Source organism: Grus americana, chromosome 5 (assembly GCF_028858705.1).
Source record: "Grus americana isolate bGruAme1 chromosome 5, bGruAme1.mat, whole genome shotgun sequence".
Lineage (NCBI taxonomy): Eukaryota > Metazoa > Chordata > Aves > Gruiformes > Gruidae > Grus > Grus americana.
This window is the reverse complement of record NC_072856.1, coordinates 15,917,835-15,943,022: the sequence shown is the minus strand read 5'-3', so window position 1 is coordinate 15,943,022 and position 25,188 is coordinate 15,917,835. Positions and strand designations below refer to the sequence as shown.

Below are 25,188 nucleotides of genomic sequence, written 5' to 3'. Positions count from 1 at the left end.
AGGTTGGAAAGAGAATGCTGGGCTATACAAGCTACCAGTTCAATACAAAATGATGATCTTCATGTGCTACCGACCTGGTTATCTGGTACTCTCTAATAATTCCAGCAATATTTAACAATCATGCTTTGCTTTAGTGATTAATCATCATACAGCTAACTTTTAACACTCACCAAAATAGCTTTGCTTGGGCAGGGTGAGGTCCTTTGCGGGGGGAGAGGAATATAGCAGCTATCTTCACCTGATACAAAATGGAGGAGCACATTATTAGTGATGCTCTCATTGTTTGTTGGTTTAAAAAAAAAAAAACACCAAACACAACAGATCCCACACAAAAAACCACAACACCAAACCCCCCACCCAAAACCCACCAACCACTAGAGAACACTACCCTGCATATAGCCAGGTTAGAGATCAGGCCTATTTGGCACCTTGATGTCCCTATCTCAGGTGGTCATGCTCTGTTTTTTCCCCCCCGTTTAGGAAAATAAAACATCAACATGGAGCTCAATAGGGAATATGGTCCAGAAAAGACAGGGGATTAAGAACAGAGATCAAGAACAAGCATGCTCTTGACAGCAAGCATTACTCAAGCATGAAGATTCAAAAGCAGAATACCTGAAGATCAGACTTCCACGTTATTAATGAAAAAGAAATTTTATTAAAATCCTCTGGTATAGGGTTTTTTTTTTTCTTTCCAGTCTTCTACTACACAAGGCACACACTGGACAAATCTCACATATCCAATTCATGAACTAACATCAGTCTTGAGAGAAAACAAACACCAAATCTGATTGTGGTGGGTTGACCCTGGCTGGAGGCCAGGTGCCCACCAGAGCCGCTCTCTCACTCCCCTCATTCACTACACAGGGGAGAAAAGGCATAATGAAATGCTTGTAGGTCGAGATAAGGACAGGGAGAGATCACTCACTCATTATCATCACGAGCAAAACAGACCAAACTTAGAGAGGGAATTCATCTAATTTATTACTAGGCAAAAGAGAATAGAGGAATGAGAAAATAAAATCAACTCTTAAAACACCTCCCCCCACCCCTCCCATCTTCCTGGGCTCAACTTCACTCCCAGCTGCAACCTTCCCCCCCTCAGCGGCACAGGGGGACAGGGAGTGGGGGTTACGGTCAGTTCATCACACAGTGTTTCTGCCACTTCTTCATCCTCAGGGGGAGGACTCCTCTCATCGTTCCCCTGCTCCAGCATGGAGTCCCTCTCACGGGGTGCAGACCTTCAGGAGCAAACTGCTCCAGCGTGGGGTCCCCCACAGGGTCACAAGTCCTGCCAGCAAACCTGCCCTGGCGTGGGCTCCCCTCTTCACGGGTCCACCGGTCCGGCCAGGAACTTGCTCCAGCATGGGCTTCCTACAGAGTCACAGCCTCCTTCAGGTGCCTCCACCTGCTCCGGCATGGGGTCCTCCACGGGCTGCAGGTGGAATCTCTACACCCCCTCATCCTTCCTCCATGGGCTGCAGGGGGACAGCCTGCTTCACCATGGCCTTCACCACGGGCTGCAGGGGGATCTCTGCCCCGGCACCTGGAGCTCCTCCTGCTCCTCCATCTGCACTGACCTTGGTGTCTGCAGAGTTTCTTACATCTTCTCACTCCTCTCTCTCAGGCTGCAAAAGCTCTCTCTCTCTAAGTGTTTTTCTTCTTCTTAAATATGTTATCACAGAGGTGCTGATTGGCTTGGCCTTGGCCAGCGGTGGGCCCGTCTTAGAGCCGGCTGGCATTGGCTCTATCAGACACAGGGGAAGCTTCTAGCAGCTTCTCACAGAAGCCACCCCTGCAGCCCCCCCGCTACCAAAAACCTGCCACGCAAACCCAACACACTGATGGTCCTTTCAAGTATGTAACTCAGGTCAGAATCTGCTCCTGGGCAATCGTATAAAAAAAAAAATTAAAATCAAACAGTCAGGAAAGGCCTGTGTATTGAAAAGCCTCTCTACTGCCTCAAACTCCACTCCAGACACTCTAAAAAGCTAAAGCACAAAGATATCTCATAGGTGGGTTTCATAAACTTTCTGAATACACATTAAAGATCTTGGAAGTCAAAAGCTTAGAAAACAAGCTCACAAATCACTCGCAAGACTCAAGCCAACATCTACACAATAAAAAGTCCATAAAACAGAAGTACTTTAAAATTCACTCACCTTATAGATCCTTTCCAGCTAATATAACATCTTGTCATGGCAATAAATGCATTGCATCTTCCCAAATTCAACTGCACTTTTTGATCTTGAAGATTTGGCTGATGATATCATTTTTTTTTTTTAGCTCTGGAGATACAGGGATAGTTTAGGTATAGCTGTCATATGAAATGAGCATACTTTAAGACATACAGAAGAAACTGTACAAGACAAATTACATTACATTCAGCTTCATGCAAATCAAATATTACCATTCATCACCTCATATGAGGAGGTCAGATAAGATATGCCATATACACTATCAGAGTGGCTGACTTTTGAGTCTGTCCAGATATCTTTAACCATTAAGGATGAATTTCATTCCAACTAATTTAACAATGTAAAAGTGAGGTTCTTAACCATGTCTTGCCATCCAGGTTCTCTCTACAGTGAAAGGAAAGATGATACAGCTGGAGGATGATTCATCGCATCAATCTTAGTTTAGGATGGGATGAGTCACTCTCTGGATGCACCTTTCTTCAGTGATGGATGGAGCCTAGACACTTCAGTTAGTCCAGATATCTATGTTTTAAACAGCCAAAGTGAGCTGACATGATCAAAGCCTTGGTCAAAAGTCAGAAAGCAGAACTGAGGGGATGGCAGTCTGTCAGTTCTAAAGAGGTTAGATGTCTTCTTCACAGCAAGAGGGGATTTTTCCAAAAATCACCATCTGCATAGCAGCTGTGACCTCATTTTAATTATTCATGGCTAGCCACTTGCATTGGGGAAAAGATGATGGTGTGGGCAGAGATAAGTGCGAGGATGAAATTTTTTGAATAGTTTTGGTCTGACTTCATAGGCTACATACTTAAGAGGCCATGTAAGGAGATGCAAGTTACTTAACTTGTGACTAATAGTTTGCATTAAACTGTGGACCAACAGATGCCAATATTTCAGATTAATTTACCAAACCACCAGGCAGCACTATCACTAATTAGAGGAAGCATTACTCAGGAGGTTGTTATCCTGAGACCAGATCATATACTAATAACTCAGACAGTGAGAGCTGAGATAGCACAATTGATATATTTTTTTTAAAGGCCTTTCTTAATGGCCAATATCCATCATACTCAAGCCTCCAGCTGCCAAATCATTTATATTTTCCTGTGAATCATAGCTGGGTAAGCTTGCTTGAGGTGATGCAAGTGAAGTGGTTGTTTAAAGGAGGTAACAATGAGCAATCAGCGCCCTAACAAACAAGGTTTCCATACTTAAATCACTAAATATTTGAAGAATGAAAACAATCCAGCATTAGAAAGATTTTAAATCCTAGTTTTAACAAAACACAAACCTAGGAAGTTTCTGTGCCTACATTAGGAATCACTTTTGTGGAGAAATTCCACATACGTAGACACGTGAAGAGAACACGGCCCTCAGAGGTGGAGCAAAGTTTTGAGACTTGTGAAAAAATATCTAAGAGGTCTCAGCCTCAAGAAAGTCAGAGTTTCACTCCCACTGCATTTTCATTCACATTAAACAAAACAAAAAACCAAACAAAAAATTATTTACTATAATGTTAAAGATCAATAAGAAAACTGTAAGAAAACTATTCCTGCCCACTTTCATCATATACCTATTTTCTCCCTCTTGACCCCCCAAATTACTCAGTCTTTCACCTACCTTCTGAAGAGAGTTTTTCAGAATTTAGATTTGGTTTCTTTTACTCAGGATAAACAACTTCACAACTCATCCAGCCCTGCACAGCAGCAGTCACAAGATGTCTGCCAGAAGAGCACCAACAGTATCCATTTCCTTGGAGGAATCACCCTAGTACCATTTTTGAGTTTGATTTATACTATTCAGCCTCTAGAATTCTATTTCTGCAGATGGCCTTGAAGCCAACAAAAGACAAAACTAGAGAACATTAGTAGCTGTGTTTTCCCCTAGCAATCACCACGGTTTCAGATTTACAGAAGTGAGGCAGGTCTGCTCTCCAGCCACCTCTCACAGCAGAGCCTGAGGAACTAATTCAATGCAGTTGTACAAGCACAAAGGCTTCCACCACTACCAGCATTTTTATTTGTTTGCCACTTTCACCACCCAGAAACCAGCTTTTACAGAATAAAAGATTACCTTTTCAAATCTTTCTCACAGCCACACTGAGACAGGCACAATGGAAGGGATAAAGGCCTCTGCCACAGCCTCCAAAGACCACATACCTCCTTGTCCTTCATTTTACAACCCATAGACTCCACATCAACAGACCAGTCCTCACTTCTAAAATAAGGGGCTAATTCAAGAGAACAGCACTCACCACACACTCATGCTACCCCCTCCACACTATTTTTCTCTCCCCAGAGACCCAGCCCCCCCGCCACCGCCACCTCCACCTCCACCTCCACCTCCACCCTTATCACACCCCAAACAGGCCTCAGCTGGTGCACATTGGCTTCTAGCTGGGGGAGGGGCTCACCCAGCCAGCTGAGGTGGCTCTCCAAAAGACTACCCAGTATCTGCTGGATAGGTGCCTTTGTTACTTCTCTTGGACTGCTAAAACCTTTTTTTTTCTTTCCCCATTTAGGTCCCTCAGAAACAGTGTTCTACAAAATATTGCAATGAATCTTGGTTGAAGTCAGTGAAGGATCCAGTCACAGTTTTGTCTCTGAACCATGCGCACTGAGCTGCTGCAAAAGGAACAGCCTTAACACCGGAGCATGTTGTGGCAGCAATGCTTTTTGAAAGCAAGTTTCCCTCCAGTGACTTGTTTTGTGTGCTGAGTGCAGGATTTAACTTTTGCCACTATGAGAACTTACATAAAGGCTCCAGTATTTCATCAGCTCCAAGTGCACGTAAGTCTTTAAAGGTAATAAAGACACAAATAAGGTTGTGATAGTAAAATGCATGTATTCTAAAGAGCATAGCTTTCATGCTGTATACCCTTTGTATTACACCTATATAATCAAGCAAAAGACAACTTTTTAATAGAAACAAAGTAAAGGTGTTTGAGGACTCAGATATTGTTGCAATCGCAGTGCTTCCTGCATGGGAGGGCCAGATGAAACCTATGGCTTGTTGACGTCCCTTTGGTCTCCAAAGACATGGAAGTACAAATAAGGGAAAATCTTTTTCCAGCTGAGCTGCTTTGTGCAAACACAGTGTAAGGTAAATACACAGTAAGGGCCTGGGTTTCTTTGAACTAACGACAGATAGGCTAAGCATGTGTGAAGGAATTTAACACAGAGGCAGGGATAAAAGTAGCTTCCCCCTGTCAAGCCATAGGCAGTTTGGATCTTTCCACTTGTTTCTCTCAACGTAAGCCTAATGTTTACAAAATCAGAAGAAAGGACTTAACACAAGGTTTATTATTTTAGTCCTGAAGTAGAGGGAGCAGCAGTATTTGATTATGGTTACTGGATACCCTGCAGTCTGCTTGCTACTCTCACTGCCAGTATTAACTTGCTCTTCAACCAAGAGTTGAAAGTTTGGATCTCAAATGATTTTCAGAGTAACCATGTTGTGATGCGGGAAGCAATGAGCACTTTGCCATTAGCTTGAGTGGCAAAAGGAGGGGCTGGCCTAATTCCTGCTCTCACTCTGTCCCTCATGTTGCTGGTTGGCACTTGACAGCAAATACCATCTTGCTTGAGAGAAAGAAAAGCTCTTTTTATTAATTCCTACTGTCTAGGATGGCATCTGCCAGTTGGTACTAAGGGAGGCTGAACTTCACCTTTGCAAATGCCAAAGCTTCAAATTTTAGGCACGTGTGTTCAAGGACTTTGCTCACTGTCTTGTAACCAGCACTTTTCTTCCTGCTCCTCAGTCAATGGTTTTCCAAAGGATGCACCCCTCCCAAACTCTGTCCTTCCTCACTATTTAGAACACATCTTCAAACAAGGAACATGTCTCACTAAATGGGTAGGGACTGCACATATTACAGTGAGATCTTAACAACTTATCTGGCTCTAAGTACTGAAGCGTAATCATCACTACACAACAACTATATTATAACAAAATGCCTACACTTACTGAAAACACGAGGCTACTCACATTGCAGTCAATCCTGAGGGACAGTTTAGGAAAAAGCTGCGGAAAGGGAATGTGCAGACATTTACCCGTCTTTTTTTCCCACTTCTCCAGAACAAACAGCCTATATGACACTTAGTGTCAGAAATGTCTTGTTATACTTAGATGAGCAACAGTTTTCCAATTTTTGTTCTGAATAAAATAGTTGAATTTTGCATTTCTGAGGATGAAAGTGAACTGTGATGGAATCAGAAAAAGACATATATTTTCATAAACCCATATGCAGGTCTTGATGTAGTATTACATCATTAGTACTAGTGATAGCAGCAAACCCTAAAATCAACCATGTCCACTGCTGAAAAAGAAATCAGTGAACACCATGAGTTTGAATCACATGATAGTAAGCTGCTTTAACAATGATAGCAAAATTAATTGTAACAAAATAAGACTTCCTGTTGTTTATTGGATATTGTAAGAATGAAATGTACAGTATACAAAATTAATATCAAAAATGTTCACGATTGATTTTAACAACACATTTTTCTTTGGATTAACTGCAGACAAGCAGCTTTTTAGGAAGTTATGCTGAAATCTATTTTCTATTATAGGATCTCAAGTGTATCACTGTGCTATCTACAACTTTAATCTACAAAATGAAAGCTACTGCATTTTTGCAAATCTTGGTGGCATTTGTTGGAAAAGAATAGAACAGCAACATTATCTTAGAGGAGAAAAATTTAGTTTGTTACAACAAAATGTTAATTGTTCAAGTTCATAAGCAAAATTGCTTTTAAAATTTCAAACCTTACAATTGTACATTTTCAATATCAAACTCTTGCCACAAAAGAAGTTACATTCTACTATACTGGTGACAAAGATTTTCAACTTTGTTTTTCTTTTAGACGGATACATAATCCTGGTTTTCTTTTTCCTAATGAATTTTCACTTCTTTAAAATTAATGTTAAACAAATTTCATTCTCCTAAAGAAACAGTTTAAATATGGTGCATTTCGTAAGCTGAATGTTTTCATTTAAGGTATATCTATATAAAGGAACGTAAAATAGTCTTCATTTGTTAAATCTGTATTTTGTTTATGTCATATTGTTTAGCAGAAAGATAAAGTAACTACTAATGACTAATCTAGCTAGCCTAAAAACAGTCTATCTGTTCCATACGTTACATGTTTGCCATAATACTTTTCACTACAATACAAAATACGTTAGAAAAACTGAAATTATTACCAGGGAATATTACATACAGTTATCAGTATTGACAATGTTTCCCTGATAAAAGAAATAAATCTTTACTTGAATTTCTCATACATGCTCTACTTTGCAATAGGAATATGATTTAAACTGAAAATTCTTCTCATATTGTCCAAACAATTTTTCTTAAGAGAAATTGAATGTATGTGCATAATTGCAATGCATTCAAAATAGTGAACTGCTGCCAGATAAGCCAGTTAATGATTTAAAACAGGAATGGGTGCCTGACAAAAAGTGTGCCAGCCTTACAGAACAAAGTAGATGGTGTTCTTTCTCTTGAGGTGTCTTTAACGTAAATCACTTCACCTTTTAAGTTGGCACATATCACAAGAACTCTTAAAACAATCCCTGTGAAATGAACATGAAGACAAATCACAATACAAATGATGCAAAGCCATTGTTCAGAAATTTAGAGGAGTCAAAAAATATTTTTCTTTTTTTATCTTTTAGCATTAAACTGGTAGAATTCAGTGCATTGGGTATGCATTTTTAATAGATAAACTATTCAAATTATCTTATGCTGGGAACAGCTGGGCTTGCTGTTTTCTTTCATGTTTTTTTAAGACCATTGGCAAGAACAATCTGTAGGCTCTTGGATTGAATAGCTGACCCAGGTTGAATTACTAGTGCAATACAATTGTACAATTCGTCTCTGTAGTCCGAGCTCCCTGCAGCATTTGCAGAATCTTGCATATGTGTTGATGTTGTAGTTGTAAATGCTTGCAGAAGGGCACTTTCCATCACATGAAACAATATTCACCTGGTAACAAACATGAAGAATAACCAGCAAATTGAAACAGCTAGGAAATAAAGTCAGGAGTTCTCAAGAAAATCCACAGACATTAGGCACCCAAATCCAATGGCAAATCAATGACAAATTTGGAGGTATTTCCTCTAGCCCCTGTGAAATCCCACTCTGAGCAATGAACTCTGAAGTACTTTGCCCAGATAGGCCTCAATTTTTGTCTTACCGAGATTAATCATGACTTTCCTGTCAATTTCAGTAACAGCAGATTTTGGCCATTAACAGACACAAAGAAACAATTTCAGTTTTGAATTTTAAAGTATTCATAACAACCTTGGCTTGGACATAGCACCAAATGTTCTGTCCACAACTCCCTACAGTATTAATTTCAGTGATACACTGATGCAGTGTTGCTATGCTGGTATCAGTAAGAAGGAATATAAAAAAAATCAATCCTTTGGAAAGCCAAGGGGAATTATTACTAATGATACCAAAACTGTATTACAGACTGTGACAGAAACAGCCATATAAACTGATAATTTTTTCAAGTTTGATAGTCAGGATTTGCATTTCTGTTCAATGAGACACTGAGACTAAATTTCCTGGCTGCTCAACAGTTTGCTCTACAAAATGTACTCCCAGAGTCATTTTAGAGGTTACAGCTGTTTCCCTACATTTTTATTACAGCTTTTCCAGGCGCTCTTACACATCTCACACGAGACGTCTGTCTGCACCCTTGCTGCTGCCCTTGCTGCCCAGCAGGACATTGTTGGTGTCCTCCTACAGTAAATCCTTCAGTAGACACACAGATAGTGTCTCATTCTTCCTACACATTTCAATAGTACGCTCATGCTGCTGTTTAAAAAAACCCTTCAGGACCCAAGATTCTTTTCTTCATGAAGCTGGCATTTAAATACTTTCCCTAGACAGATGGAAAATTAAACACATCTGCAGCCGTTTTAACTGTAGTATATCACTGGCAAGATTCAGTTATATTAAAGTTAATTTGCATATAATAATTCTGTTATAGGGTGAACTGAGACCTTGGATTTGCACTAAATCAACATGTGCCTAAATGCATACAAAAGCAGAAGTCACATCCCCCTTTTTTTCCTATTATTTGAGAAGATGATTGCTGAGAATGTAGGGAAACATTAAAACAGCTCTATGAAAACAGAAACCTCTGTCTTTGTGAGAGAGAGATGCAGACATTAGCCTTGTGGAATCTGTGTTCCCTTTCTTCTTTTTATTTCTTGTATTTTTTTCCTTCTATTAAAAGAAATCATTATAGTTATTTACTTACTGGTGTGTTACTCCTGCAGTCATTCTTGCGGATGGTCATCCTAACAGTCACCTTTTTACAGAATTTTCCATCTTCCTTACCTGCAAAATGGGCATTTATTGAAAAGTATCAGCTCAAAATTCTATACATTTCAGAGACCAGAACATTCCTGAATGTTTTATGGGGTCAAGACACAAAGAAGGAAACACCCAATACATGACTGCACAAAACTTTGGTGAAGTGACATTAGCTATACATTGTATCCTTTTAAAATTACTCTATTTCATGCATTAACATATCCGTCTCCTCATATCTCCAATAACAATTATAAAAGGTTCATTCTTCAGTCAGAAGCCTTTTAAGAGTAAGTCCACTGTCTTTCAAAAAATTTTGTAAAACTGATCAACCACTCCTGTGAGAAGGCTTGTTAATAATGCATAAAATGCATTTTCTATGAAATAACTGTAACACAGTTTAATAGCAACAATTGCATTCCAGTGGTATAAACAAAGTTTAAAATGAACACTTAAAAGCAGAATCTGATGAAGAACAGGGCTTCAGGGGGCTTTACATTTCTGTATGTTTTTTATTAAATAAGAAAAACAACACCAGTGAACAAATTAATTTTTTATTGATGTTTTCATTAGCATTATTTCCACAATTTTTCTCACAGAAGTATGTACAAAGTATACGATGAAATTAAAAAGATAAAAAGAAATTTTGAAATTAAATAAGAGTAGATAAACATAAGAAGGGAATCCTGAACATTTGAAGAAAAGCAAATAAGTTCAGTATAAAGTTCAGTTGTTAGAGATCAGAAAGCACAGTATCTTCTTACGATGATCCTCTCTACGCTGAAGAAAGCACATCACATTGCAGATCTGAAAGAAATGAATAATCCATTCCATTATAACAGCTTTCACAGTATCAGAGCAGATTTTACACCCCATGATGCTGTCCCACATGACTCTCCACTTACAGAGCTGCATTTTCTCTCAGCCAAGAAATCCAAAGATGCTGACAAAGGTGAATGCTGTGAGCTCCAGAAAAGCAAGGGCAATGAAAGACTCATTGGTTTGACCAATACCAAATACTGAACTGTGACTGAGGTTTATTACGTCTTGATGTGCAATGTCCAGTTCCCTGCTATAGTCACTGTCAAACCAGGTAATACTGCTTCTCAAAGAGAAATATTTTGTGGGTTTGCGGGGTTGGGGTTTTTTTGTTTGTTTGTTTGGGTTTGTTTGTTTGTTTTTAAACATATAAGCCTGCTTCTAGACATAGCAGAGGTTTCTAGAACATGAAATAAAGGACAGCAATAAATCTTCTTGGAAGCAAATAAAAATCTCCAATCAGAAATGGCTGGCTACTGATTGACTATCATTGAATTATATTTGCTTAGGGAAAAAGTAAATTGAGAAATGAAGAAAAAAAATTGGTTTTAAAAATAAAAAACTCACCATTATTTCATGTTTCTCATAGTCTTATTCTTGTCCTTTCTTCTTTTACATTACACATGATGTGTAGGATGGAGAATTCAGTGCAGCTGTGGCTATGACTTCATCCAGGCTATAGTGAAAGTACATTGTATCTCATAAAGAAATAAATATATAATGTATTCCCATGCATGTACTTTAATGTCCAGTGGCTTTAAGTGAGCTCTACAACGTAATATACTTTTCCATGAATAACCGTACAAAACATGAGCATCTTGCATGTGTCATGTTATAATGAGATTCACAGTCTGGGTGGTTGAAAATCCTTGCTTGGTTTTTGGGTAGACTCATAACACCTTTATCATTTAAAGTGATGTCAATATAAAATATAGATTTCAGTGTAATACTCCTACAGTCATGAGTGTAATTTAATGAAGGATATATTACTCCGTGATGTACAAAATTAGAGTCAACATCATTTCTCTTACAGAAATATAGAAAGCTGTTTTCACAAAACAAATGTCAAAACAATTGCATTCATACCACGTTACAATTCAAAAAATTATTGTGCTCTATTAAAAAGAAACTCCAATTTTCCTGAAGTAAACACAGGCTTGCTATTTTCCTGTCCTAACTACAGATGGAAAAGAAATGACCTGCTTCTACTGTATATGCCACTGGAAGCAAAACTATACGACACATCATCTGTAAAATGTTTTTTATACAGTAAGCTTTAACAAGCAAGGTCATTAGTGTCTATGTTCTACAGCACTGTAAACATAATGGAATTAGCTCATATTTTTAAACACAGCAATTTTATACATGCAGCAAGCTAAAGACTACACAAGTGCTTACTACCAACAGTACATTGTTGGCTAACAACAATGCACTGCCCACACAGTGCAAAATGAAAACCGAAAGAAAACCAAAATGTGAGCCACTCTGAACAATGAGCAGTTACACTACACTGCAGCTTTGGCATAATTGGGTAATGTGAGGCTTGATGCTCCTATCAGGGAGTACATTGTTGGAAATCAACAATGATGCTGTTTGGGTTGGTCCTACTTATTTGCAGGAAAAGGTACCTGTGTTACAGCTAGCATAGGCTGTAGGAGTGACTGGGCTAACAAGGAATGGGAGGAGCACTGACACTGAAGAACCTGGTAAGAATATTACATATTGAATAGGGTACATGTTACAGAGGATTCCCTATCAATATGAAACATTTTGGAGTTGTTAGATTTCGGCATATTTGAGAAAAGAATTCAACCTTAAAATGTCTGTGTATTACAGGATCACAGAATGGCTGAGGTTGGAAGGGACTTTTGGAGATCATCTGGTCCTACCTCCCTGCTCAAGCAGGGATCACTGTGCCAGCAGCTCAGGACCATGTCCAGGTATTACTCGCATTGCTAAGTCTGATGTCAAAACCAGGAAGAAGCTGATCTATGTTTATATAACCAAGACAATCTAGTACCCTAAGTTGTCCTTTGGGGTTACAAGAAAGAAATAGTATAATTTCCTCTAAGCTGTGTTTGTAAAACTTCTCTAGGTTTTGAAGGAAGTCCTGGGACTTAATTTTCAAATACCACTTAAAACTGAAAGCAAAAATCACAAAGGTGTCTTAATGGTAAAGTACTTCAACAGAAAACAACAACCTGATAACCCTTTTCATAAAACATCTCACACAGTTACAATGGACTAACAGCTCTCATGCTGGATTTGTTCAGAGTCAGAACGAACTACATGATTCATGGAAGTACTATGTTGTCTATAAACAGGTGTGAAATCCAAACTGTATGAATCTACTTGTAAATGCATCTCAGAAGTCACTGGATTTTCCAAGGGTTTAATTTTACTTTGTGATGCATGCCCCAGATTAACAACTAACTTTGTCTTAATTATTTAAGAATGTGGTTATGGTCTTTCTCTAAGTATAGTAGCAAGGTCTTCTGCCTTGCTGAAAAGTACCTTAATAGATTTTTAACAGTCTTAATAAATTCTTTGTTCAGAAGCTGGCTTATATGGCTACTAAGGCATTGAAGGGTAATGTCAGGTAACCAAAAACTAACCTTAAAGAGCCTATGGAGAATTGGCTATAGATCTAGGACAAGTGCTTGGAACACAGGTCCACTGGAGTGAAAAAACATGAAGAGGTATTACCATTCCCTTACAGTGATCAGGAGCAGGAAAAAAAGCAGATAAATCTTCCACAGTTTCAACAACCTTTGTACTACAAAATGTAGTACATACCGAATAACACCAAAAGGTACCTCCCACTTGGCAACACGTCCCACTGCAGTAACTGTGCACGTGGTACCGGATCTGGTAGTCATGATTGTTCATGTCCCATCCCACCCAGCAGGAAATAACCTGCACTTTTCTCCATCTCTCTCCCACACTTTATCTCCTACTATCTTTAGCTTTGAGGTCAATATTCCAGCCAGTTATGCAAATGAAGTGAGATTTTTGCACCTTTTTAAAGATAATATAATACTGCCCAGTATAAAATCTCCTTTTCAATTGCTTATAACATTGTCAACTTCAAGTATTTGAGCTTAAATTCTTCAGGTTAGGTGTCTGCCTCAGGCTAAGTTCTTCATGAAATCAGCCAAAATGTTTCAGCTATGTACCAGTGTGGTAAGAAAAAAATGCACTTAGCTCTTGATTTATATTAAGAATTATCATATTTGAAACCTATTCTGTGGAGAATGATTTTATTTTTTCCAGAGAACCTTTATTAGGTCTCATAGAAGTCAAAACATATCCTGGTAATCAAGTAAGGGAGATTTTTTAATTGTAAGTTCTTTTGAAAGATATTGCCTGAAAGCTTCTGAATTATGTCTATTAATGGAAGCTAAGACTATATTACAATCAGGTAATTATTTACAGCATTAACTTACAAACTGCATAGATCAATTTTCATTTTTACCAAATACAAAGATAGGAATGTAGATGAAGAATGTTTTAAAGTGCCTTCCAAAACACAGTACCTTTTATTATACTAAATGCAGTAACTAATATTTTGAGGAGTTTTACAGGAGAACTACTAAATACTCAAGGTAGCAATTTTAGTGACTTGGCCAGCCGCAATCACTTTCAGTGGAGTAAACCCTTCAATGTTAAACTACTTTCTACTGATTTAACTCCACTAGTTTCACTGGTATTCACATGAGAAAAACTGGGAAAAGCACGACCTTTAAGATCAGCAAATCAAGGTTTCATGCAGGAAAGAATTAACCTTATTTCTAAGGTAACAACAAACCAGACTTGTGAGGCAGGAAGCGTCATTAATCACTTACATGTTTTGCAGCATCCTTCTAAGAATGGTACAACATAGCCTCCAACCTGATCAAGAGAGAAATAAAGAAGAAAAAACTTGATTTTTTTTCAAATATTCATTCCCATATATCTGCACTATTAGAAATATCTTCCAGATAAAGCCCTGCAAAATTATTCAGGCAAATGCAGCACTCTGGTGAACGGGTGAAGGTTTGGCTGTAAATGATTGAACTTGCCTGTTTTAATGTAAGTGCATATTAAGTGGTTCTCACTGAATGCCACTATACATCACCAGCTATCAATGCCACATTTGGAGAGGCAATGACTGTGTTAAGTCTTACTCCACCATGTGTTACCTAAAGTAAACCCCTGACTTCTTGTAGAGGCCATATTGACAATCACAAAAAAATTATTCTGAATTCAAAGCAGGAAGAAATCTCATCTAAATGAGGAGCCACTCCCTTCCCATAGTGGAGATGGCTGTCTTCAGTGCTGTAGCATGAAGCACTCCCCAGGGTACCGTGGGAAAAATAGGAGCAGCTTTTTAAAAAGCTCTCAGGATTACACTGAAGGAGAGTTCAATTTTTGATGTCCAACTCAGTATCTCAAGCCATGATGATCTATCTGCCTTAACTTTTTTCGTTTGCCTACGTGTAAATCTAGAATTACAGAAAGCAATATAAGATTGCTCACTGCATACATTTCCTGGCACTCACTTAGTCTAATCTCATTTTGCAAATTCAAATAGAGCTTTTCTTTCTCCAAAACTAGTCTGCAAAACCTTATGTCTCACTGTAGAAAATATTTTCCTGGTATTCGGACAATCTTTCCTTTTCTTCAGTGTTTTTTGACCACTGCAATGAATCAAATTGCTATATGCAGAAAATCAGTTAGAAAGGAGAAGTCCAACCAGAAAAGCATCCAAGTTCAGACAGTTGTATGAGGACTAGTTTGGTATTACAAGCTTCTATGAAAAAAAAATAATTCTGAGAATAAGGAGAGTTCTCTCCAGCTGTGTAACTGGGCAGTCTGGTGGCACAATATATGTGTATAGTTAGAGCTTCTCACCTTCAAATGTCTCGGAAAAAATGCAGGCATTGCAAGAATTTATAATTTCTCCCTTCTTTAGGTAAAAATGTCTTTTGTCAGTGTGAATCTTTTCATGCAAACATAAATCATATCTGGAATGCAAACAATGTATTGAACACTGACCTTCACACATTCAGTCTCATTAAAGGGTGGGCAGCCAACTGAAGAGGAAACCAGAACTGGTCCTATTGCTGTGTTAGTGCATTCGTATCTGATGCAGTTTGAAATCCAAACAGTACCAGGCTGTTAAAAATTGTAAACCAGAGCCTTTACTCAGCAACTCAGGAAAAACAGTATTATAACTATTTATTATACAATTCCATTGAATGTAACTTGTCTGAACCAAAAGTAATAGCAAAATATTAGACGCATGTTAAAGTTCTGTTTAAGTACAGAACTTAAAAGTCCACTAAATATATAATGTTAAGCAGGTTCTAAAATAGTCAAGTTGACGATAATTCTCTGATATATCAAAATCCCTTAATCTTTGTAAACAGCTATATGATCGACTCTCCAAGAAATTAATGCTGCATATATGTAAATAAAGCTCTTCTTTGCATATTTAATATGGTAATGTGTGTACAGTAGCTCACAATTTTTTTGTTTCCTCCTAAATCTGTTGAGGGAATAAGACATCTATAAACTTACCTTAAAATTGGAAATTGTGCCATTGCTGAAAGTGTGGAGACAAGACAAGTTCTTACAGCTACCACAGCAAGTTGTTAAATCTTTTGGAGGCTGATAAATTTGGTTCTGCCAAAATCAAATAGATTATTCATTGTATGAAACCATCTTGCAGCTCAACATTTTACTACTGTAATGGACAGATTTTTTTTCAGGTATCTGATTTTAGGGATGGTTTTTAAATAACTTTCAAAACCGCATAGCTTACATTTGTACACACTGTACATTCATGAAGCTTTTGTAAAATACCTTTGATCTTAATTGAAGTAAATGGGAAGAAGTTCCAACTCTGAGAGAATGAACTGGTCTTTCTACCATTTTCAAATATAAGTCTGAGAGCTTACTTAGAGAACTACCGAAATTTTGAGTTTTTACACATTAGACATCAAGTAAGTACATAATTAGAAAAAGTAACTATACAATATTCCCATGGTAACGCATCATATTTTGTAAAAAGATGTGGTATCATTTGCTTATTTATAAAGCTGTTTTCACCACATTTAGAATTATTCTATTTATAATTATTTTCTTCCCAATTCTTATTGAACTAATGTCTTCCAGGAATTTGTATGAGTTTGCACATAATGCAGTTATACAGGGATGCAAGGTGGCAGTATGCTATATACATTAGTTTGTATAAGATTTGCATGGGGGGGAAACAGTGAAGGGAGTGAATATTTTATAAACTTGTATCAGAAGTGCAGTAGCACATCATTAGAGGGAGAGCTCATAGTTACTCTATCTTGTTCCTATGACTGTAATCTAATCGACAAAACCCAAAAAAATGTAATTAGTCACACCAGTCACAATATACGTCTAAAATTCTGAATTTCTTACAGCTTTGCACTTGACAGCACAGTTTATTGAAGACGTGTTTATTCGGTAGTATTTAGTGGAGGGATCAATCACATTCGTACAATAAGAAATATGGCAAATGCCATCTGCACTGTGTTCCACAATTGTCTGTCCAGGAAGCAGCACACCTCTCTCATTACTCAGGCAAACTTTGTCTCTCACTACAAGAAAACACAAAAATAAACAGCATGCTCAGGACAATCAGCTTGGTATCAAAACTCTGTTAAAAATGTTTCAAACAGTAAAACAGGAATGGAAAAAGCGACTCTACCACTTTAAGAATTATGAGTCTCATATATATATAAGAACTGTTAATAGTAGTCTAATGCTTCACTATATTCTCTAAATTATTTCAAATATAACCATGCATGAAATCTAATACATATATAATATTCTATTAGCTGCACCACCAAAACGACAGTGCAGTCTTCTTCAACTGATTTGTTTTATAAGGCTACTTCAGAATAAGAAATGTACTTGAGAAATGTCTATTTCTCCCCACTGATTACTGAAGGCATAGAGGATAATTAGCTCAGAAGTATACATCTGTGTTGTAGAAATCTAGGCAAGGGCAATCCCAACTCTATTGGCCAACTGGGTGCCCCACAGGAATGATTTTTTCCTGAGTTTTCTCAGACGCTATTGGGCATGCTCTAAGATGAATTTGCATGGTGCCGAATGTGATCCTTGATCTTGTAAAGCACATAAGCATGTCTACCAGCTCCTGAGTAGTCCCATAATGGGTTAGTGGGACACTTCTTTATGTGGACATTGAGTGTGTGTTTTAGTTTCTTGCTGGAGTCCTTACTCCAGCTCAGCAATATGCAGGCTGCTTCATCAACACCACCCAACTTTCCAAAAACTCTCGTTTGCTACTTCCCTGCACAGACCTCTTGCTGCAGGAACTTAACAGAATACAAGGACAGGCCATAATCAACCGAATTGTTAGTGACGGGTCCTTTCTTCTTACCTTTTCTTACTCTATTTGTGAATTATGTCAGTCATTTCTTTCCTCCACAGTACCATGTTCAACATGAACATCCAATTTATAATTTCTAATTTACCTTAGCACTTGAAATAGTATATCTTTGAATTAAATTCTTATCTGACTTACCACATTTGTACTTAACACAGTTACAGATATTTTCTGTACTGTTCTGAAATGGTTCATCTATCTGAAGTTTCTGTCCCTAAGTGTATAAAAGCAGAAAAGAGAGAGACATGAAACAATAGTGTTTTCTTATCTGTTTGATCTTTTTCTTTTAAGCACCTTTCCTTCAGGATTTGAATAGCAGTATATCTTGCCCCTAGAAACCTATTTTGAATCCACGTTCATCACCCACAGGGACATTTAATTTAGTAATGATAACCAAATGGGAATTTTTTTTACACCTGAAAAACAGGAATTGTGGTTGGTGTCGGTAGAGCAAACATTTAGCACAGAAAAGACTAATGCAGGCCAATAATGAAACGCAATGGCTTGCCTTTGTACAGAAATCTCCACGCGGTGTGGAGTGTATTCTTTCATGGCATACCTTAATGGATATAAATAGTATTACAATAGCACAGATGTACTTTTTAATTTTGCCTTTTATTGTTTATACATATGCATATTAAGTTTTTTCTCCCAGTTTTCTGCAAGTCCTGATTCCTTATGTCCAAGTTTCTTCATCTATGAAATGAAAGTACTAATAAGAAGCTCACTTACAAAGCATTTTGAAATTCCTCTATAAAAAATGAGTACTATTTCCAATTCCTTCCTAGGACTCCAAATTATATTTTTTATAAATTATTCCCATCACAATATTATTTTCTGGATAAAATAATGACAAGCAATATCAAAGCATACTCAGTACTGACTAAGAACCTAACCCAGCAATGCTAATAAGCATTTTTGTAATGCAGAACAAGTCACAATGCAATACAGTGTTAAAGTTCTGCTTAGTCAGCAGTCTGAGTGCATGGCATATGTTAACATATTCACTATAACAAATAAGATTAACAAAACATTGATGCTTTAACGTATTTAGTTCTGACAATTTAAAAAAAAAATTACCCTTGGGTGCATGAAAGCAGTTCCACTCCAGAAATACTTCAGGGCAGGATATGGTCATAACCCTCTCCCTCCTCCCCCCAAATCAATGTTATACAGCCATTTTATTCTGCAAGATATTTAAACTTAATTGGCTTCTTAAAAGAAAATGGATATATCTGCTTGTAAAGCAACTAAAAAAAAGAGAATGACATGGCATTTCATATTTCACTGATAAAACTGTTAGTAAGATACTGATAAATAGATTTATTAAGAAATTAGTAAAAGAATACTGACAAAGAAGATGAATTTCATACCAGTTTGCACTGAGGTTTGGGGATCGTTTCACATGCACATTCTAAAACAAAATATGATTACAGACATAACAGTTTAGAAAGTTACATGCCATTTGTTTAAAACAGAGCATCAGAGAGAACAGAAATTCCAGATTTGCAAGTTATCACTGAAGTAGTTCTGCTGGCTTTTGAAATATACCCATCTGGGGAGTCCAGAATTACGTTTGATTTCTGTTCCATCCTGAAAACTAATACCAACTTCTATGGCCATCTTTACTTACACAATTTACAGCACTGTATCAACCGCAGTCCACCTGAACATGTTAAAAAAAAGATGGTCATTCTAACCACTAGCCTCCTTGCAGTGATGACATTACAATCAATATAAAGCAATGGAGAATCATGTTTTAAGGCATCACATGTCTTTGTAAACCGGCAAATTCCTGTCCTGTGAGCCTAACCTTTTTTTTTAAGCCATAACTAATTCTAACAAAATTTTCAAGAGGGTAAGTCACCCAGTTTGGACAGGCAATTTCTACAGTATGCTATCACCCTTGTGAAGCAAGAAAAAACAAAACAGGCAGATTAAGAAGTTCTGTACCATGAGATGACTTTTCTATACCATTTGTTCATGAGCAGATCACAATGGTATAGCTGGCTTAAACCAGACTTAAACCCAAGAGGCCAAAGCTCTTATCAGTGTCTTATTGTCTAAGGCAACTAAAATGAAAATCAGTCATTTTACCACATGTCCGAAATGGGCAGCACTTCTCTGGGCTCCATACCTCCACCAAAGACATGCCTAGCATACATTTGAATTCAGGACAACGATGTATTTCACAAACTAAAATGAAGGAAAAGAAAGTCCAATAAACACAAGGTTGTCATATTTTGATGAAAGGAAATATGAAATATGAATCAAGAGATACTAAATGACTTATTCATAATAAATACCTTTAGAAAACATCTTACTTGAAAAGACTAATCATCAAAATTTAATCATTAGCCATCAAGTAATAGTAGCATGGAGTACAACTACTCTAGGCAAATATTTAACACAGTTTTAAATCTCCAGAATTTGGGGCCTGAAATTACTCATTTGTCTCCATGATACAGATATTCAGATAATGCTTTAGGCACCTGAAGTTTTAAAAGTAAAGATTATTTGTTCAGGACTACAGATGATAGCTTGCGTATATGCACAAGTGAAGCTGTATCTCTAATCCATCATTCTTGGCACCAAACATCCACACCACAGAATTTGACATGTTCTCTATTTCTAAAATATCGAAATTAAGTGAAACTTACTACACTGGTATGTAGGACAACACCTCTCTGTAGTGTTGCCATCCACAATGAGAACTTCTCCTTCTTGACATTTGGGTATTTGATCAGAGCAAGCACCGCAGGCTGGAGAAAACAATTATTTAAATCTAAACCATAGGAAGATATTTACTACTGCCTAGGAAACATGTCCATAAGTTTCTCACAAACACATATGAAAGAGAACAGAGAAACTCTGCATTCATTCCTTACAGTCCCTATGCAAGAGGCAAATTTTCAGTGCAGCTTGCCTTCTATTTGTCCCCTGCTATAAAGAATGAATACATTGTGAGTCAGATCACAACAAACAGGATTTTCTCTCCTCTTCTGTTATGAAAAATTTTGCTAGATTTTCTCTCCTACCAAGTCACTGTGTTGCATTCAGGAATGCTCCTCTGCCCAAATTATAGCATTTTTAATCCCTAATAAAGGGTATCTCCTGTGATCCCAGTGTTATCCTCTCACTTGAACTCATATGAAAACCACAATAGGTATTTTTGATATGTACAGTGCAAAGACTCATTATATCAAAAAACAGAAGGATGCTGTGCGGACAGTGAGAAGATCCAAACACAGCGCATTGCTATCACATGATCAAAGTGACCTCCCTGATTACTGTAAATAACAGAAGTGTAATTCAAGTTGAATTTTCAAATTTTTGCACATAAAAGAGCTAATCAAGATGAGTTGGCCTTTGATTCACACATATCTATGTGTAGAAACAGAGTCTAAGTTCAATAGGACCTCATTATCACATTATTATCACACAGAAAACAACCACGTGGTAACATTGGAACTCCTATACTCATGCCAAAAGTGCAGTATTATTATTAAGCCATTAAAGGCCAAACCCCAAAAGAACTGACCATGCTTGCATAATATTCTCATATGAGATATTTACCATTGAATAAGATGGGCCATAGCTGATACAACAGGATATAGGGAGCAAGAGCATATATAACTTCAGTCTCCTTTCAGATAAAATATTCATGCAGCTAGTCAACACACTGTACATGGACAGTCTTTCAAAAGCCCTCAACTCCCTCATCCGTGGTAATCACCACCACTCCTCTATGTGACTCAAAAATACTACTCAGTTGCACAAAGCTGTGTTGTGACTTTAGATGGCTGTTGACATTTCATATGTTTTGGAAACTTAGTGCCCATTTTTTTAACCACTTTCAAGCCTTATTATATTGAGAGAGCTGAAGAAAGTACAAGGAGCCTTAACTAGCAAAATAATAGTAGACATCATTGTGTATGCAAAAACACTTAAAGTCTCTACCAGCCAGGATACTGTACCACATATATAGGAAATGCAGCAGGTACTCTCCACCTGAGCAGCAATTAGTGTCTGATCATCTTGACAGCTTGGCATCTGCTCCATTGGTTCACATTTTGCTGGATCACATTCTGAAAAAAGTACAACAGATGTATTTCTTTATACAAAGTACAGCATTCCTCCTTTGTTATGCTATATCCCTAAAAAATGGCAGTGCAGAGCAGAGGAATACTACAAGACACTTTAGAAAAAAATTTACCTTGTATCGCAAGAGACCAAAGACACTCTTGCTTGATTGTTAAACACAAGACTTCACCATCATTATACCTGCTCAAATTGAGGCACAGACCATCCCTGTGCCTTTTTTGATGAAACAGAATTTTGTAAATGGCCATACTAACAATGTTGTCTATGCTACCTACTTTTTTGCTTTGAACTTGATCTATTTAGTTTACTGAAAGTCTTTTACAGGGTGAACTTTTTTACCTTTTCAGAAGAAACCTACCGCAAACATAGTTGGGACAACAGGATTCTTCACTGTAGTAAGTGACCAGCTTTTCCAAGCCATTACACTCAGGGATTAGGGGTTCACAGAGGCTGTGATTACAAACTGTTACATAAAGGGAAAGAAAAAAAAAACAACCTTCTGAACTATCTTATGCATTTATGAGTAGAACAGTGGCAAGCAGTATTTGCAGTTTGATACTCCAAATCTCCAAATAACAACATGCATAGGAAAACCACAACAAACTAGCAAAAACCCCTGAGGCAATATTCAGAACTGTCTGGCATTTGCAACACTCTCCATGGAGGCAAAGTTAAATAAGAGCTGAGTCCTTGTGAGAATTTAAAAAAATAATAAAAAAAAAAAATTCCTGTAGAAAATTCACTGCATCATTATCCCATGTGGTCAAAACACGAAAACTGTTTGCAATTTCTTTTTGAAGATGGACTTTCTAAGCTAAATAAGGATTAAAAAGCACCTTTTTAAACCTTTCTTTTTTTACTACTCACTTTGTAAATTAAACAATCATCTGATCTTCTTTCTAGTAGTTAGTTACATAATTTAGTTGTATTTGGACATTAAAAATAAATCAGTAGCCTGTATGGCTGAGAGAAACACAATTCATATCCAAATAAACACAGAGCTATTTCAGTCCTTACAACCCTTGTCCCCTCCCCCTACCTCTCTCCCAAAACCTACTGGATATTGAGCCAAATAGTACAAAGCTTCTATAGTTTTCTACATCATCTGTAAATTCAAACCGCAGTAATTTCCATTCACTTCAAAAGTAGAATGTGTAACAGGAAAACAAATCAGACAGAAAGGATATCTGCATATTCCAGTGGGCAGTATTCATAATCCTTAAGGCATACTTACTACAGATCTTCTGAGGACAACACATCTGATCACCAGGAACAAGCAAGGCCACTTCTGCAAATCGTTGACAGTCTAAATTGTGGGTATCTGAACAGTTGTACTCCACTGGAATAACGGTCTCACTGTCAACACATTTTTGCATACAGCATCCACTCAAAGAAGTTTTCCAGATCTCACCTACTGCACGAGGTGTTCCTGAGCTGTCTGTACAAGCTAGATCAGGACAACAGAAAACGGAAGTAATTCCTTTTACTTCAAATTTTGACCACCATTTTCTTCCACAGCGAGTGTGGAACTATGAAGTATAAAAATCCCAGAGTTTTAAAGGCATCACCTATCCCCATCACCCCACAAATAAGTGAAAGAGGAGACCGAGTTTATATGGGAAGCAAGACACTCAATACCCTCCAGAGGATCAGGGCCTCCACTTTGTTATGTATCTCGACTGCAAGGCTAGTCACTTAAAATCCCAATCCAATCCTTTGTTTGTAAAGCAGTAATCTGAAAAGAAGTTATTTTTTGTATTTCACACAGGGGAAAAACTCTTATTAATTCACAGTGCTTTATCTAATCTCATTTATAATAAACTTCATCTTTCAGATTTGTGGTGTTAGTGTTAAGTATTGGTCCACAATTTGGTCTGCTGAGGCAGAACTGTAGTGAAAATAAGTATCAATGCTGGCAGAAGGAACATAGGACATACACGTGTATTATTCAAAATGTGTAATTAACTGTTGCTGCATGTCTTTTGAATGCTGTTTAGTATCAATAGGTTGGACTCCTTGGCAAAGGGCTGGGTGAAAAGGAGGCCAACACTAACATACTTAGAATACTAGAATGGATAAACATAAGCAAAATATTCCATTTTGAAGAGGATCCTCCAGCTGAGAGAAGGTGAGCAAAATTGCATGTCAGAGGGACATTCCCTGCTTGCTCACCTGTAGTTAACTTTTACTGAATACCTAGAGTCCTCAACTGAATGACATATGCAGAACCTGCACAACACCAGGCCAGAACTTGACTTACTACTAATGAAGTATGTGACCACCAATTTGCAGATAATAAAGAAGAAAATCACATCCAAACATACCACATTTTTCTTCAGGAATACAGACAGCAGTGTGAGCTCGATGAAGGATGGTCCCATCAGCACAGACACAGCCTTCTGTCAACACTGAGCAGGAGTCTGAGTCCAGAGAATCAACCTCGTTATTCTGACAACTATCAGCAACCTCACAGGCTGCTATACAAGCCTGATAGGAGAAGTTTTCAGAGCATAGAAAGGCTAGGATGGAAATAAACAAAGCACTCATTTTAAAGTTGTAATCACATGAGGCAGTACCTAAGAGAAGACATTATTGTCGTCTTGTCAAATTCCTGTGCTTGCCAACTCAGTAAGATCTACCAATCTAAACCACTGATACACCAGTTAACTTCTACATGACCAATTCAAATAAAAGGAAGTTGCGAGAGTTTTACTTCTCTTCTTCTCATAGTAACGTTTTCATCAGGCTTCAGTTTGCATTTGGCAGTAGAGATATCAAACCATGTAACAGTGTTGACACAAAGTAATTTAAATTTCAAAAACATGTGCAAGTACCACACAGATTCATCATACAGTGTTCTGAATCATTCTGAATACTTTGCAGCGGCTAAAGAAAATGCAGCGATTACTAAAGGGCAAAGCTTTGTCAATTACAAAAATATAAATGTAAAGGCAAATTCACCATTGTTTTACATGGAATAATAAAGAATGGGATGAGCTCATTACTATATTTAATAGATATCCACATTAATCACTATCTTGTATGTGTGTGTTAAGTCAATGAACACAGGTAAATTTAACATTCTTTATATACTAATGTAAATTCATTGGCATATTATGGGTGCATGCAGGAATAGACGAAAAAAGCATCTCATTTTGATTTAACTTTTGCTGTGGAAAACCTAACATGATCTTTCATTGGGTCAAAACAGTGATTAAAGCTGCATAAATATGGCAAACAGAGAATGACTACAAATGCCAACAGTGTGGTTCTGTGAACTACCAAAATATATGATCCTCATCATGTAA

General features: G+C 37.5%; 1 protein-coding gene across 1 annotated transcript in view; it reads right to left on the bottom strand.

The window, feature by feature from the left end:
• Positions 1-6,691: 6,691 nt before the first annotated feature.
• OTOG (otogelin) overlaps positions 6,692-25,188 on the bottom strand; it is a 114,454-nt gene continuing 95,957 nt past the window's right edge. Inside the window, exons 43-57 of the mRNA XM_054826090.1 lie at positions 24,205-24,399; positions 23,115-23,327; positions 22,239-22,343; positions 21,754-21,864; positions 20,437-20,538; positions 19,874-19,972; positions 19,150-19,190; positions 17,915-17,990; positions 16,783-16,961; positions 15,910-16,014; positions 15,385-15,504; positions 14,193-14,238; positions 11,976-12,050; positions 9,476-9,555; positions 6,692-8,187 (exon numbers count right to left, since the gene is read on the bottom strand). Coding sequence (XP_054682065.1) covers positions 7,987-8,187; positions 9,476-9,555; positions 11,976-12,050; positions 14,193-14,238; positions 15,385-15,504; positions 15,910-16,014; positions 16,783-16,961; positions 17,915-17,990; positions 19,150-19,190; positions 19,874-19,972; positions 20,437-20,538; positions 21,754-21,864; positions 22,239-22,343; positions 23,115-23,327; positions 24,205-24,399 — 1,748 coding nt within the window. The 3' untranslated portion in view covers positions 6,692-7,986. The remainder of the gene's footprint in view (positions 8,188-9,475; positions 9,556-11,975; positions 12,051-14,192; positions 14,239-15,384; positions 15,505-15,909; positions 16,015-16,782; positions 16,962-17,914; positions 17,991-19,149; positions 19,191-19,873; positions 19,973-20,436; positions 20,539-21,753; positions 21,865-22,238; positions 22,344-23,114; positions 23,328-24,204; positions 24,400-25,188) is intronic.